Source organism: Tenrec ecaudatus, chromosome 1 (genome assembly GCF_050624435.1).
Source record: "Tenrec ecaudatus isolate mTenEca1 chromosome 1, mTenEca1.hap1, whole genome shotgun sequence".
NCBI classification, from domain to species: Eukaryota; Metazoa; Chordata; class Mammalia; order Afrosoricida; family Tenrecidae; genus Tenrec; species Tenrec ecaudatus.
This window is the reverse complement of record NC_134530.1, coordinates 708,069-722,715: the sequence shown is the minus strand read 5'-3', so window position 1 is coordinate 722,715 and position 14,647 is coordinate 708,069. Positions and strand designations below refer to the sequence as shown.

General features: G+C 58.2%; 2 protein-coding genes across 2 annotated transcripts; both read right to left on the bottom strand.

The window, feature by feature from the left end:
- Positions 1–4: 4 nt before the first annotated feature.
- On the bottom strand, positions 5–4,614 carry LOC142429964 (serine protease 57-like). The gene is made up of 5 exons (XM_075535154.1): positions 4,533–4,614; positions 3,843–3,996; positions 2,335–2,479; positions 1,077–1,340; positions 5–154 (listed from the first exon to the last, which is right to left on the bottom strand). The coding sequence occupies exons 1-5, from the start codon at positions 4,612–4,614 to the stop codon at positions 5–7; spliced, it is 795 nt and encodes a 264-aa protein (XP_075391269.1).
- Positions 4,615–6,033: 1,419 nt separating this feature from the next.
- On the bottom strand, positions 6,034–14,386 carry LOC142429948 (serine protease 57-like). The gene is made up of 5 exons (XM_075535153.1): positions 14,206–14,386; positions 6,933–7,092; positions 6,707–6,851; positions 6,272–6,532; positions 6,034–6,186 (listed from the first exon to the last, which is right to left on the bottom strand). Exons 1-5 carry the CDS (start codon positions 14,384–14,386, stop codon positions 6,034–6,036), a joined length of 900 nt encoding a protein of 299 aa, XP_075391268.1.
- Positions 14,387–14,647: the final 261 nt, after the last annotated feature.

Sequence of the window (14,647 nt, the reverse complement as noted above, 5' to 3'; positions counted from 1 at the left end):
GAGGTTACTGCTGGACCACGCCCCAGATCCAAGTCACGAAGGCAGAGACCTGTGTGTACACGTCAGGGTACTTGGGGTCCCCACACCAGAAGCCAGAGAAGGAGACCAGGCCATGAGCCCTGCTGCCACACACCAGGGGTCCCCCGGAGTCTGCCTGGGGATGGAGAGAAGGCAAGGTCAGGACCCCAGCTTCAGGAAGGAACTAGTCAACGCAGATGGGCTCATGATTCTCCTGGTTGCCAAATGCTTCCAGGGCTCCCTGGGATTCTTAAAACAAAAACAACAACTGAAGCAACTTTTAGATGAGTCAAAAGGGAGATGAAATGATAAGGTGTTACATTTTAACCTAACTACGCCTGTCACCATCAACTTTACAATGCTCCCTTATAGAATAACCAGGCTAATCACCACCCTAGATTGTGGTCAGAGGGGATTCACGGAGGAGGCTTAATGCACGTGGGAGCCTTGCAAATGGACTTGGGGCTTGCCTTGCTGTCCAGAGCCTTCTGCAAACCAGGTGCGCACAGTTAAAGCTCTGATTCCACTCCCTCCTTCGGATTTGGATTTTATTATCTACAATCCTTGGATCACAGTCTGCTGTGCTCCTTCCACGTGGACCTAAGGCTCCCTAGGGTACTTGAGCAAAAACTGAGCTGCTCAGACAGCCTTCAAGGCCCCACCTGCCACTCCCTCTTGCTCGCCCCCCACTCCTCTTCCACCCACTACCTGCCTCTGTAACTGTGCACTTGGGTTCGATTTGGGGGTTTTGAGACTTGGTACTGCCTGTTGGGCCACGGGAGCGTAACTCCACTGGGAAACCGCGTGGGGTCTGCACCCACCCGCTCACGCAGCGCTGGGACTTTCAGGTCTTCAAGGGGCGCCTTCGGTCTCCACCAGCTTTGGGTCTAAGAGCGGAGTGGCTTCTGCCACCGCCCTCTGCTGGACAGTGCTCGCAATAGCCCCAGACAGGTGGCTTTTCGAGGTCGACAGCCTGCGCCCAGCTCCCGCAGCCCTCCGCGACCCCCTGCTCTGCCGGGCCTCAGCGTCTAGCTGGGGCAAACGGGCGGGGGTCTCACCGAGCAGAAGCCGCGCCGCCGGCTGTCCCCGCTGCTGGCACAGAGCATGGCAGGGCGCAGCTGGCCGCTCCAAGAACTGTTGCAGGCGTTGGAGCGCAGCACTCGGACCTTGGCTTCCATCAGCCCTGGGGGCAGGTCCTGGAAGTCGGACACGGCGCCCCAGCCGGCCACCTGGCACCATGCACCAACCCTAGGCGGCCGGGCACCCCTCCTCGGCAGCTTCAGCAGCCCCACCGCTGGGCCCAGGGCAGCAGAGACGTTCAGCTGTAGAGAGAGGCTTTGCTTCAGCTCCGGGGAAGTGGGTGGGGAGGGGGGTGCCACACACGGCTGTTCCTGCCTCAGCTTACCCATCTGTGGTATCTGGTCTCTTCCACTCCATGGAAGTGACCACCAAGCTCAGACCCTTCCCTCTTACCTCCACCCCCCTCCCCCACTGCTGTTGTTCATAGGTGTGATGGAGTTGATTCTGACCCACAGTGACCCTACCTGTACAACAGAACACAACGCTGCCTGGTCCTGCGAGACTGTCACAATTGGTCCTGTGCCTGAGCCCACGGCTGCAGCCAGGTGTCTGGTGGCTGTATCACCTCCTAATTCCGGCCTCCTCGCAAACTCTAAATCTTCCCATAGCTCCCCATTGCCCTTAGGCCAAAGCCCACCACTGGAGACCCCCCTGGTGGCCTGCAGCTCAGACAGGATGAATCAGCTGGTGCTCCCTGGACAGTCCACAGGGGCTCCCGTCCAGCCTCTGGGAAGATCTCCCAGAGTCCCTGATTCTTCCTGCCCTCCTGGCCCCTATGGAAGGTGCTTTACCTGGCTGCCGCCCAGGTACTCTGGGGCTCTGTGGGTGCTGGTGTGGGGCACAGTGGGGGATCAGCCAGTGGCCATGGACCCCAGATTAGGTCATCACTATGTGACCTTGGGCACGTCCTTCAGCCCCCCCCCCCCACCAACCATCGGACAAATCAGAGGAGTGGGTTCCCAGATTTAGGGTTTCACCAACAAGGAGATGAAGCGAGAGCAGGGACCTTGGTGTCAGGAGACGCTTGTCACCCGTGGGTGTCAGGAGGAGGTGGGAGCCACAGAGGGTTCTGGACCGAGGAGGGAGGTGACCTGACTCAGGATCCCTCCTCCTGCCCTTTGTGAGACTTAAGCCAGGCTTTGCAGGTGGTCAGGGAATGGCCAGAGCTGTGGCCCGGGCACCGGTGACCCCCCTGCCCCCGCCCTGCCCCCATCCCCATCCTAGCGGCAGGCCCACCTTCAGCAGACAGATGTCATTGGCGTGGGTGGACGGCTGGTAGTCAGGGTGGGTGAAGGCTTCCTGGATGCTAAAGACCTGCTGTGTGGTCTCTGCCACCCGGAGGTCATGGGCCCCCAGCACCACCAGGCCTGCCAGGGGGTCCCTGTGGAGGGGGAGCAAGGGCAGGGGGAGGGTGAAGACTGTCTGACGCAGCCTCAGTCTCCCCATCTGTAAATGGGGGTGCAGGAGCCTAGTCCATCCTCCTTTGCACGGCAGCTCCAGCACACCGTGAACAGAAACCGAATCACGTAAGGCTTACATACGTGCCCTGAGGACACATGGGGTATTTACTGCCCCTACTGCTACCCCACTGCCCTTATAACATTAATGACCAAACTGGCTGCCGTCCAGTCCATGCTGACCGCGCCCCCTGTGGGTTTCCGAGGCTGTCACTGCTGACGGGAATAGAAAGGCCTGTCTGTCTTCTGAGGATCGCAGGCCAACGCGTAGCCAGGACGCTACCATGAACGTCAGTGTGATATCAATGACAGTCGTCGTCTTGATTCCTTGGACCGGCTACCATTCCTGCCGCCGGAATCTGGTCGAGGCAACTGTGACCTTGTTGCTCCGGAAACACATGGGTCTCATCACTAAGTCGGAGCGATGTTCCCAACTCAGGTCACCCATTGTCGGAGCCAGGGTGGGCAGGGGGTACTCGCTGGTCATCAGTTAGAAACCACCAGTCTGGGGAGCCCAGCGGGGGTTGCTCGGCGTCGGAATCGGCTGGACAGCAGGAAGGTGAGTGACCGGTGGGGCAGAGGGGGGCCACCCGGAGATTTCTAGGTTGTCATCTTTATGAGACTTTTTCTCCTGGGGAGACCCTGGGCAGGGGTGTCCGAAGGGCTTAATGACTGCACTACCCAGTCTCGCTGCCACTGAGGCAATTCTGACTTGCAGCAACCCGTAAGACAGGGAAGAGCTGCCCCCGGGGGTTGCCATGAAGCTTGAGTGCAGCAGAAAACCTCATCTTTCTTCCAAGGAGCGGTTGGTGGTTTCGAACCGTTGACCCTGGGCATAGCAGCCCAAGATGTAACCCACGATGACTCCAGGGCTCCTTGGAAGTATGCTCAGATCAGAATGAATCTGATCATTATTGTATTTGCTCCTGTTCCCACCACAGTGGTAGTACAGAGGACAAGAGCTGCAACCTGGTGATTGAGAGGTATTTACAGGTTGGAGAATTGTTGGTCCCACTGGTGGCACAAACAGTTAAACACTTGACACATAGCGAAAGGACTGGTGTTTTGAACCCAGGCAGAGGGGCCTCAGCTGAGAGGCCTGCGCTCTGCTTCAAAAGGGACCCCCCTGTGGGGTCGACACAGGCAGAATCATAGCCACAAACAACCCCCCTCCTGCGTGAAATGCCCAGTGCTCCAAGTCCCCAGCTGGCAGGAGCCCAGCCCCTCCCACACCTGTGGCCCCTCCTCTGCTGCAGTCCAGTGTCCTGAATTGACACATGGACTCACCTGTCTTTGATGCAGTGGGCGGCCGAGACCACCCACCGGGCTCGGAGCAGGAAGCCTCCACAATGGTGCTGGCCTTGGAAATGCAGGGACGCCATGTATGGACGGGAGTGGGGGGCCACCTCATGCCCCCCAATGATTCGGGTCCCCCAGGAGCCTGTAGGGAGTGGGGCAGTGTTGGAGACTGGCAGAAAGGAGGGATCATGGGTGTGCATGTGAGAAGGTAGATTTGGGGAAGAAAGTGACAGATAAGACACAGAGAGAGAGACACAGAGAAAGAGACAAGGGTGTAGAGACACAGACAGATGGAAACAGGCAGATACAGCCAGAGACAGACAAACAGACACAGAGCAACAGACACAGAGAGATAGGCACAGGCAGAGAGCAATACATAGACTCAGAGAAAGACAGACACAGAGAGATAGAGAGCTAGACACAGAGCTAGGCAGGCAGAGAGACACAGAGATAGAGACACAGAGAGACAGACACAGAGAAGTAGACAAGCAAATACAGAGAGACAGGCAGACGCAGAGACAGCTGAGGTCTCAGGTGCCCAGGCAAACCCTTTAAGTGTGTGGGCAGGACCTGGTACCCAAGAGATCTAGCCTTGCTGACCCCACTGTCCACAGGGGCAACCAGCTGTCTGAGTGGCTGGACCAGGAGGAGATTGGGGTCAGGGTGGGGGGTCCTCACCAGAGGGTCTCGTGAGCAGTATCAGGATGCTGGTGGCTACGGAGAGCAGCAGGCAGCCCCCACCCCCAGCCCGGGACCCCATGGCTGTCCTGGCAGAGTCTACCTCCACGGTCTGTGGGCCAAGGCTCCACCTCTTGTCAACGGCCGGAAGGGCACCACCAACTGCCCTGTGGTCTGTGGTCCCCTAAGGGGCCGTCACCACAAGGTTTCTGAGAAACGAGAGGATTGGGCCACAGTGGCCTCAGGGGGGTCTTACAGGGCCAGGGGTCGGCAGTGGAGAGAGTTGGGTCCTGGGAAGTCCCTTAACCTCTTGTGCCTCAGTTTCCCAGCATTAGCCTGCTCAGCCTGCGGCACGGGACACACAGCAGGCGCTCTGTGACTGCACGGAGCCAGTCCTCACCTGCACGAGAAGCAGCCCTGGCGAGCTTTGGATTCCCCCCTCTGCCAACCCAGCACGGCCCACAGGGCAGTGAGGACAATGAGGACACAGACGGTGATGACTCCTGCCTGTGGGATGGACTGAGCCCCCACTGTGGACCACACTCTGGGCAAGACACCCCCACCCCCACCCCAGGGGTGAGGGTGGCGTGGAACAAGACTGGGTGCTGTGGGCCAGTCTGTTGGGCACAGAGATGGTTCCTGTGACCAAGTGGCTGCTGTCTTCATGGTGCGCTGAGGGAGTTTCCCCAAGGTGTAACCCCTCCTATCATTGTTATTTCCATTTAGCAGCAAGGGCCTCGGCAAGGCACCCCTCTCCCTGGGGGGACAAGAGCTGCCCTACTCTGCCTGCTGGAGAGGAGCTCAGGGTCCTGGGAGCCCCTGCCCCCTGACTCATGACCCAGCGTGACACTGAAGAGCTGGTGGCGGGTGGTAGGGTGGGGGTCTCAGCATGGTGCATGCCTGCCACATGCTTAGGGCTCAAGGTGAACTGTAGGCTTGGATGGCCAGGGGCTGAGAAGTCAATGTGTGTGTGGAGGGGTGTCATTCCAACCTCTCTTGGGGGCTGAGGGGCAGGGGTGGCTTCTGTGGGCCCACCACGAGGGTGGGGGCCATGAGAGGCTGGAGGGACTTTGAGGATCTGAGGAAAGTAGGCTGGGGGAGGGGGGAGGGAGAGGGGGAAGAATAAGGTGCTGATATCAAGTAGAAAGAAAACGTTTTGAGAATAATGATGGCAACAGATGTATAAATGTGCTTGACACGATGGATGTGATAAGAATTGTATGAGCTGAGTCCCTAATAAAATGTAAAAGAAGAAAAGAGAAAAAAATGATTAGGGCAAAGACTGTACAGATGTGCTTTATACAATTGATGTATGTATATATATGAACTGTGAAAAGAATTGTATGAGCCCCAATAAATTGTTAAAATTAAAAAAAAAAGAGTTAAAAAAAAAAAGAATTGTATGAGCCCCCAACGAAATGATTTTTAAAAAAGAAAGTAAGTAGACTGGGTGCGGCACAGGCAGAAAGGTTTTATTTGCAGTCAGAGCCCCCTCTCCCGCTTAGTAGTGCTGCAGCACGTCCCGGATCCAGAACACGAAAGTGGAGACCCGCGCGTAGACGTCCGGGTGGCGGGCGTCCCCGCACAGCGACGAGGAGAAGGACACAAGGCCGGCTAGCCGGCCTCGGCACAGGAGGGGTCCACCGGAGTCGCCCTGCGAGGAGGGCGGAGACTGAGATGCGGGGCCAAGTGGGCTGTGCCCCCCGCCCCACCCCCAGGGCTCTGGGCTGGCGGCTCACCCCGCACACGCCTCGCCGGTCCCGGGAGCGCGCGGAGGCGCACAGCATGTCCACCGTCAGGGCGCCGCCCCAGGACGCATTGCAGGTGTCGCGAGGCTGGACGACCACGGCAGCCTCCAGCAGCGCGGCCGGCGGGTCGTCCTGGCCCGTGGTGTCGCCCCAGCCTGTCACCCGGCACCTAGTGCCTGGTCGCAGAACCAGGCTCGGGTAGGGCAAGGGCGCGGGGCGCACAGAGCTGGTGAGCTGGGCGGAGGCGTTGAGCTGGAGGCGGGGCAGGGGGTAGGATGGGAAAGTCAAAGCCGGAGAGAGAAATGACAATGTAGCAGTCCTGACAGGAGCGATGTTCCCGCAGGTAACAAACACCCCGTGCGCCGCCCCCACCCCCACCCCCTGCACCGTGTGCATTGGCTCCATCCCCTTCCCCCTTGCTGGCACCTTGAGGAGCTGCAGGTCGTGGGTGTCGAGCTGAGCGTCATACAGGGGGTAGGACACGGCTTTCTCTATGGTGAACACCTGCCAGGTGCGTTCGGGTGTTTGCAGGGCGTGGGCCCCCAGCACCACCCGGAAGGCACTGAGGTTCCTGCATGGGTGGCCCAGGACAGCATGCGCTGGTCAGAGAGCTCCCAGCCCGAAGCCCACCCCTGGGCCACCTGTCACTCACCCAGACACCTCGCAGTGAGCAGCCGTCAGCACCCAGCGAGGCCGCACCAGCACCGCCCCGCAGATGTGTTTCTCCCCCAGCTGCAGGGACGCCATGAAGGGTCGGGAGTGCGGTGCCACCTCATGGCCACCCACGATCCTGCTGCTGCCTCTCAGGGTGCCTGGGGACAAAGTCATGTAGGGTGGTGAGGGGCTGTGGAAACCTTCGCCACCCAGCACAGACTTCGAGGGTCTCTGGAGGCAGACACACACACACACACGCACACACACACCGAGGAGTTCAGGTCACCCATCTGCAGGCACCCCTCTCTTTGAGGTGCCCTGTTCACAGGTCCTGGGGGCCGGGGCACTGCATATCCTCATGTCAACCTGATGGTGCTGAAAGGGTCTTGTACTCCAAGTCACCGGCGGGCCGGGAGGGAACGGGGAGACACAGGCACCAAGAGGCCCTGGCCTTGGCCAAGGTCACACAGAGGAGAGTGTGGGACAGGGTGGCTGCCACCGAGCCCCTCCCCTGACTCCCCCCTTTCCTTATCCTCTGGTGCCAGTTGGGAAACCCACAAACAGCTGCTGTTCTTCACCGTTCAACCACACTCCCAGCTGCCCCGGAGGTGGGCCAGGTTGGGGGAAGGCAGCACTCCCATTCCCTAGACTGAGATCCAGGCAGGGGCTGGCTTGAGGGCAGGGGGTGGGGAGGGATCGGGGGTGCAGGGTGAGCCCAAGCCTCCTGGTATAAGTTTGAAGGCCCTCCCTGGCCTCAGACGCTGGTCAGTCCGACCTGACAATGATGTCACAGCGACACAGGAATCATGGCTCCTGCAGTGGGCTCAGTGGTGTCCCCCCCCCTGGGCCTGGCTTGGACACAGAGTCTTGGAGGCTGTTATCAGCTGGGCTCAGTGAGACGTCGCTCATCTGAGCAATATGGCCCTCGTGAGAGACGAGACGGAGAAGGCCGAGTGACCGGGGAGGTTGGAGAGAGGCCGCCACAAGCCAAGGGTTGCTGCCCCCCCCTCAGAGCCCTGGGAGGACGAGGCACGCTGACACCAGCTACGCAGGGCCTGCCTGTGAGCTGTATTGTCACCAGAGCCGCTCCACCTGTTATTGCTGACGAGGCCAGCTCTTTATATATTGAGGGGTCAGCGCTGGCCCTGAGCAGCCAACAGGACAGATGACACAGCCTCCCTTGGCAGTCAATTCCGATCCTGATCCTGATGATCTGCAGATGGGGAAACTGAGGCTGGGCCAGTGGAACTGGGTAGCGCCATGGGGCCCCAGGTGGCCCCCTCCCCACTTACCTGTGAGCACGGGAACCCCCAGAGCTGAGATGCACACCAGGAGGACCACAGGGGCTAGGGCTGCCTGCATGCTGCTCCGAGGGCTGGCCAGCCTGTGTGTGAGGCTGTGGGCTGGAACGCCTTCCGGCTGGGATGCTCCCTTCACGCGCCTGCCTGGCCCCTTGTGAAACAACAGGAGGTTACACAATACAATGGCTCTTATTGGAGCTGGCCTGGAAGGGGTGGCCAGGGACCAAGCAGGGACAGGGCATGCAGTTGGTGTCCCTTGGCTGCCCTGGGCCAGGGAAAGTGGTCGATGACCATCACTCAGCCCGGAGTGGGGCATGTGGTCCAGTGCTCTGTACGTGGATAGCACAGCGTGGAGCTGTGAAGGGGTGGAGGGAAGGGGCGTGGTGCTCAGTCAGACACCTGGGAGGACCCAACACCTTCAACCAGGTATCCTCCTGTTTCCCAACGTGCCTGTGGGGTGCAGCGCGATGACCAGTGGAGAGGTGGGCCAGGGCTGTGGGGCACTGGGGAGCCATGAAAGATGTCTCAGCTGGCGCAGGCCAGGGTGGCTCTCTCTGACAAGAGCGTGGGGCAAGAGCTGGCAGAGGGAGTTGAGAGACTGGGGTGGGGGCTCAGGGCTTGAGGGGGTGCTCTGGGGATGAGTTCTGGGAGCAAGTGCAGGGGTCTCCGGCTCAGAGGCAGGAAAGGAGTGGAAAGGCTTGGAAATGGGTTTGGGGGGGTGCAGCGCAATACCCCCTCGCAAGACCTGCAGGGTCCCAGGCCTCCGCCCTGAGGACGTCTGGGGACAGCCTGGGTTGGGAGGCAGGCAGAGGGAGGGGCGAGGTACATCCCTGTCTCCAAGATACGAGCCAAATCCAGCCACCAGCAGAGGAGTTGGGAGGAGAGGGGGCGTCGCCTTGGAAACCAGCAAGCAAATGGTCCAGGAAGGGGCGGAGCCCGCGCACCACGCAAGAGGCTGGACGGCTGGGCGGTGGCCGCTGGTCTGGTGCAGGGAGTGAGGCGTGGGTGCGGACATCTCTCTGGGAGGGGATCCCCCTTCTCTACCTGTGCGTCCTCCAACTAGGCCCCACCTCCCACGCCAGACCGGCCCCTTCCCCCACCCCAGCGCCAGAGGGTTTGGGGCGCAGCTGGTGGCGAGCTTGCGGGTTTGGGGGCGCGGGTGGCAGGGGGTCGGGGACGTCTCCACCGGCACAGTCCCCGCCTCTGAGTGTTTTGTTGTTTTAAATGTTCTTGTTTTATTTTTTAAATCATTTTATTGGAGGCTCATAAAACTCTTATCACAATCCATACATATATCAATTGTGTAAAGCACATTTGTACATTCTTTACCCTCATCATTCTCAAAACATTTGCTCTCCGTGTAAGCCCCTGGCATCAGCTCATTTTTCCCCTCCCTCCCCGCTGCCCACTGTCATGAACTCCTGTTAATTCAAAATTATTATTTTGTCATATCCTGTCCTGTCTGACGTCTCCCTTCACCCACTTTTCTGTTGTCCACCCCCGAGAGAGGAGGTTATATGAAGATCCTTGTAATAGGCTCCCCCTCTCTCCCCGTCCCTCCCTCCACCCTCCCAATATCACCACTCTCACCACTGGTCCTGAAGGGATCATCCGCCCTGGATTCCCTGTGTTTCCAGTTCCTATTTGTACCAGTGTACTTCTGGTCTAGCCAGATTTTTAAGGTAGAATTGGGATCATGTTAGTGGGGGTGGGGTGGGGGAAAGGATGCATTTAGGAACTAGAGGAAAGTTGTATGTTTCATTGTTTTAGATAGACCTTTTTATGTATACAGAAAACCTGGCCGTAACACAGATCTCTGATACCCCCTGCTTCCTCCCCTAGTCCCACTATTAATATCTTGCATTCCCGCTGAACTTGTAAAAAATTTGTAATAAACCATTTTATTGGGAGCTTCTGCAGCTCTTCTAACAATCCATACATCCATTGTTATCAAGGCAACTGGACAAACGTTGCCATCATCATTTTTGAGACATTTTCTTTCCACTTAGGCCCTTGGTATCAGTTCCTCTTTCCCCCCTCCATCCCCCATCCTCGTGAAGTCTTCATAAATTATAAATTATTACTTTCGTATCTTATACCAACCCTTCCCTCCTGGTTTCTGCTGCTGGTCCCCCTGGGCGAGGGGGGTTATGTGCCTATCATTGTGATCAGGTTCCCCCTTCCTCCTTGTCCTCTTCCCCCCTTCTCCCCCCCCCCTCCCCGCCTTCCTGGTATCACTGCTTCCCGTTTCTACCAACTTTGTTTTTGACGGTTATGCTGAACACATGGATGGAGGATTTCGTGCTAAAGTGCAGAGTGGACGCTGGGGTTGTGCTGGAGAATGGCCCATCTCCCCATCTTTAGCTCAGATTCTTAATCCGCTGATCAACACCCCAAATGGACAGCCCACCCAGGGCCATCAAGCCCACCCTGACCCATAGTGACCCAGTTGGATGGAGTTAGACTGCCCCCTCAGGGTTCATGTTGCTGTGGGCCAGATATTAGGCTGCTAACACCAAGGCGGTTGGTTCAAATCCACCCGCTGCTCCTTGGGGGAAATACAAGACTTGTCAGTTCTGTTAAAGCTTTGCCCTCTTGGGAACGCCGCCGGGGAGATGTTCTACTCTGTCTTACTAGGCCGCTGTGAGGCAGGATGGGGTCCATGCAGTGGATTTCTCATCTTCATGGAAGCAGGCCGGCACACCCTTTTGCTCCTACAGCTGGTGGGTTTGACCTGGCGTAGACTCAGTTAGCAGCTGACTGCCTAGTTGCTGCACTGCCAGGCTGTTCAAGGTTCCAGGGGAGCGTTTGTGAAATCAGCCCTATCTTAGAATGGAAACCTGCTCTTCCCTCCACCCCCCTCCATCCTGTCACGGAGGTCAGGAGACCCTGTAAGGGCAAGGCTAGGCCAGAGGCTGGGGGGGAGATTTCTTCCTGGTCCCTTCTAGCTACAGGGGCCCAGGTATCCCCTGCCTCCGTGGTCCCCCCGACCCCCATTTGCCCTGTGTCTGTTCTCTTTTTATAAGCACCCCATCTGCACCCCAAATCTGTGCCTGCTCACAGGTTCTGGGAGTGAGGATATGACCTTTGAGAGGGGGAGTGGGGGCCACCATTCAATCCATAACCACCACCCCCCAAAACACAAAAACAAACCCAAACTCGCTCCCATCCAGCGGATGCTGTCTCACAGCAACCCTTTAGGGCAGGGTAGAAGTGCCGCCGTGCGCTGCAAAGATGGTGGAGACCTCTTTTCAGGAGTAGAAAGCCCCATCTTTCTCCCGTGGCCCGGCTGGTGGTTTCCAACTGCTGACCTTGCAGATGTGTAGCCACCGCCCCACCAGGGCTCCTGCCGGATGAATTGTTTCCGATTAAATCTCCTGCATGAGGAGGAGCCTTGCAGGAGCAAGTCAGGCTCCCTGACTTTGATGAGCCCTGGGTGCTGGGGTCGGCAACAGATGGCTGGACCTTGGGACAACAAGGCCCCCTGCCTGTTTTTGTAAATAAAGGGTTTTTTTTGGTTTTTTTTATTTAATTTTTTTAAGATGTCAGCTAATTCTTTTTTTTACATTTTATTAGGGGCTCATACAACTCTTATCACAATCCATACATATACATACATCAGTTGTATAAAGCACATCCCTACATTCTTTGCCCTAATCATTTTCAAAGCATTTGCTCTTCACTTAAACCCTTTGCATCAGGTCCTCTTTTTTTTTTCCCCCTCCCTCCTGTAAATAAAGTTTTATTGGCCCTCAGCCATGCCTGACCTTGCACATATTGGTATTGTGTCTGGCTGCTTTGCTCTGCAAGGACAGAGCGGAGCGGCTGGGACAGATACCGCCTGGTGTGCCATGCTGACAAAAAGGACATGCTGCCCTGCCCCTTTGCAGGGAACGTTTGCCAAGCCTTGACTCGTGTGTGCTGGGCCGGCCAAGTCTCGTGTTTACTCCGTTAATCTTCCCAGCAGCCCTTGCAGCCCAGACAAGGGGCCCCAGAAGGTTTGGGAACGGACCCAGGATTGCACAGAGCTGGGCGTAGTCTCGAACTCTGGGCCCTGAAGTATGCTTCTCCAATTCTGTCTGTCTGTTTACTGTCTGTTTGCTGAACGGGGCTGACGCTCTAAATGCTACTGAGTGTCCTTTTGGCTCTCAATGCTGCCGAGTGTCCTTTTGGTGGCACAAAGAGCGGAGGAGATGCCAGGGGCCTAGACAGGAAGGTCCCTCAGGGGCACGCCTTCCTCCCTTCACCACCATCGGGGCACTTCCTGCCACAGCTTTCTCCAAAGCAATTCAGTGTGATTTCCCTGCAAATACACGCCTATTCTCTTCCTCTGAAAGCCCCTTTTTGTGCGAATTCAGAGAGGAGATCACATCTCAGATTAACCCTTTGGCCTTCCACAACTCCTCCAACAGTGTTACCAAACCTCCTAATCACCTGCCCTGCTGCTCCCCCATCTCCACCCTTCTTTTTTCTTCTTGTCCACCAGGTCCCCTATTTCCTTGATTCCCAAACCAAACTCCCTGCCAACTCACAGCGACCCTATGGGACAGGACAGAGCTGCCCCCTTGGGTTTCCCAAGACTGTCGCCCTTTCTGGGAGTGGAAAGCCCTGTCTTTCTCCTGAGGAGCGGCTGGGGGGTTCGAACTGTTTACTTTGTGGCCAGCAGCCCCACTGCATAACCAGTCTGCCCCCAGGGCGTCTTCATTTCCTTGGTTCATGGTGGTGAGATATTGCTTGCCATTTTCCCCGGGCACTTCCATGTCCCCCGTTACAGTGTCCCTGCTGTACAGCCCCCACCGGCTCTCTCTTCCCAAAGCTTTTTTGCCACCCCAAATAGAAACTCTGTACCCACAAAGCAATGCCTCCCCAGCCCTGCCCCCCGCGCTGGTCACCGCTAATCCACCTCCTGTTTTGGATTCATGGGATTGTTCTAGACCCTTCCTGAAAATTGAGGCACGCAAGTTTAAACACACACCTAGGCACTGAGCTGGTGGTCGATCCGCCACAAGGCTGGCGGTTCAAACCCACCCGTGAATGGTAACTGCCCAGGAAAGCCAGTGGGCAGTTCCACGCTGTGCTGCCAGCTCCACACCATTTGCAGTTGATCCGGTGGCAATGTGCTTTCATTTGTCTTCTTGAAGGCCTGCCTGCGGACTGGGATTGTTTTCCTAAGAAAAAGGCAGGCATTTGGAAGAATGAATGTCTCCTGCCCAACTCCAGACACCCATGAGCAGGTGTGTGTGTGTGTGTGTGTGTGTGTGTGCATGTTTCCTATAAGGACCTGGGAAGGTGGTCCTGCTCCCTCCCCCCACTCCAGGTGATGAACATGAAGAACTCTAGCAAGGTCACAAGAACCCAACGGGGAGCTGTTCCTGGTAGGTGCCACAGACTCGGTTCAGACCCATCGCGCCCTGTGCCCAGCAGGACAGAAACACTGCCCGGTCCTGTGCCAGCCTCACCGCTGCTCCAGCGCCTGAGCCCATTGTTGCAGCCCGTGTGTGAGTCTGTCTTGTTGAGGGCCTGCCTTTTTCACTGCCCCTCCAACTGTCTCAAGCATGAGGTACTTCTCCAGGGTCAGGTCTCTCCTGGCAACATGTCCACAGTATGGAAGACGAGGTCTGCCCACCCTGGCCTCTAAGGAGCGCTGGGGACATTAGCGGTCTCTTTCCTCTGCCCAGCCTTCACTGCATGTGACTTCTCGAGAAGAGAACCCAAGCCAGGGAACCCCACCCTAGCTCAGCCTGAGATCCCCACAGAGACATCTTGTCTGCGTGTCCCGTTGCCCTCTGCCCCTCCCCCACCGGCAGTCCTGGAATCTCACCTGGCGGGGAACCTAGCCCCTGGTTCTCCTCCCTGAGGACATGGGGTCCACACATCCTCCCAGGGCCTCAGGTCCGAGACACAGGGGACCTGGCCTGGTCCTGCACCCCCACATCCCATCTCTTTCAGCTCCCCATCCTGGGCAGGCACCTGGAGAGGCCAGAAGGAAGGCCCCGCCCTGCCAGGCCTCCTCGTGCTCTGGTGGGGCCTCATCCGCGCACGCACGGCTCCGCTCCAGCCTTTGGGGCCCTGGCGACTCTGGGTGGGACTGTGGTGCTTGCTGCTGGACGCTGACCTGTGCGCCTTTGCATCGCCGCTTCCCTCCGCCCATGTCGCCCCGCCCCACGCGGGCTCCAGGCCCAGAGCCCGCAGCTCCCGGAGGACCCCGGCGCCCGGCGCCCCTCCGCCCCTAGGGCCCGGCTTCGGTCCTCGCCGGCCCGCAGCGTCGAGAGGCGGGGGTCCGGCGGCGGCGCGCTCGGGAGGGGCTGCAGCGGCGGCGGCGGCCGGCAGGGGCGCAGGCGCGGCGGCGGGAGCGGGCGGGGACGCGAGGAAGAGAAGCGCGGCGGCGGCAGCGACGCGCGCGCCCCGCCCG

Coding starts and splice junctions, on each gene's coding strand:
- LOC142429964 (XM_075535154.1), bottom strand. CDS start 4,614: ATGGGGTCCCGGGCTGGGGGTGGGGGCTGCCTGCTGCTCTCCGTAGCC. Junction 3,997..4,532: donor ACTGCTCACGAGACCCTCTG/GTGAGGACCCCC, acceptor CACTCCCTACAG/GCTCCTGGGGGACCCGAATC. Junction 155..1,076: donor GGCGGCGCGGCTTCTGCTCG/GTGAGACCCCCG, acceptor CTCCATCCCCAG/GCAGACTCCGGGGGACCCCT.
- LOC142429948 (XM_075535153.1), bottom strand. CDS start 14,386: ATGGGCGGAGGGAAGCGGCGATGCAAAGGCGCACAGGTCAGCGTCCAG. Junction 7,093..14,205: donor CTTCCTTCTGGCCTCTCCAG/GTGCCTGCCCAG, acceptor CTTTGTCCCCAG/GCACCCTGAGAGGCAGCAGC. Junction 6,852..6,932: donor GCTCACTGCGAGGTGTCTGG/GTGAGTGACAGG, acceptor CCACCCATGCAG/GAACCTCAGTGCCTTCCGGG.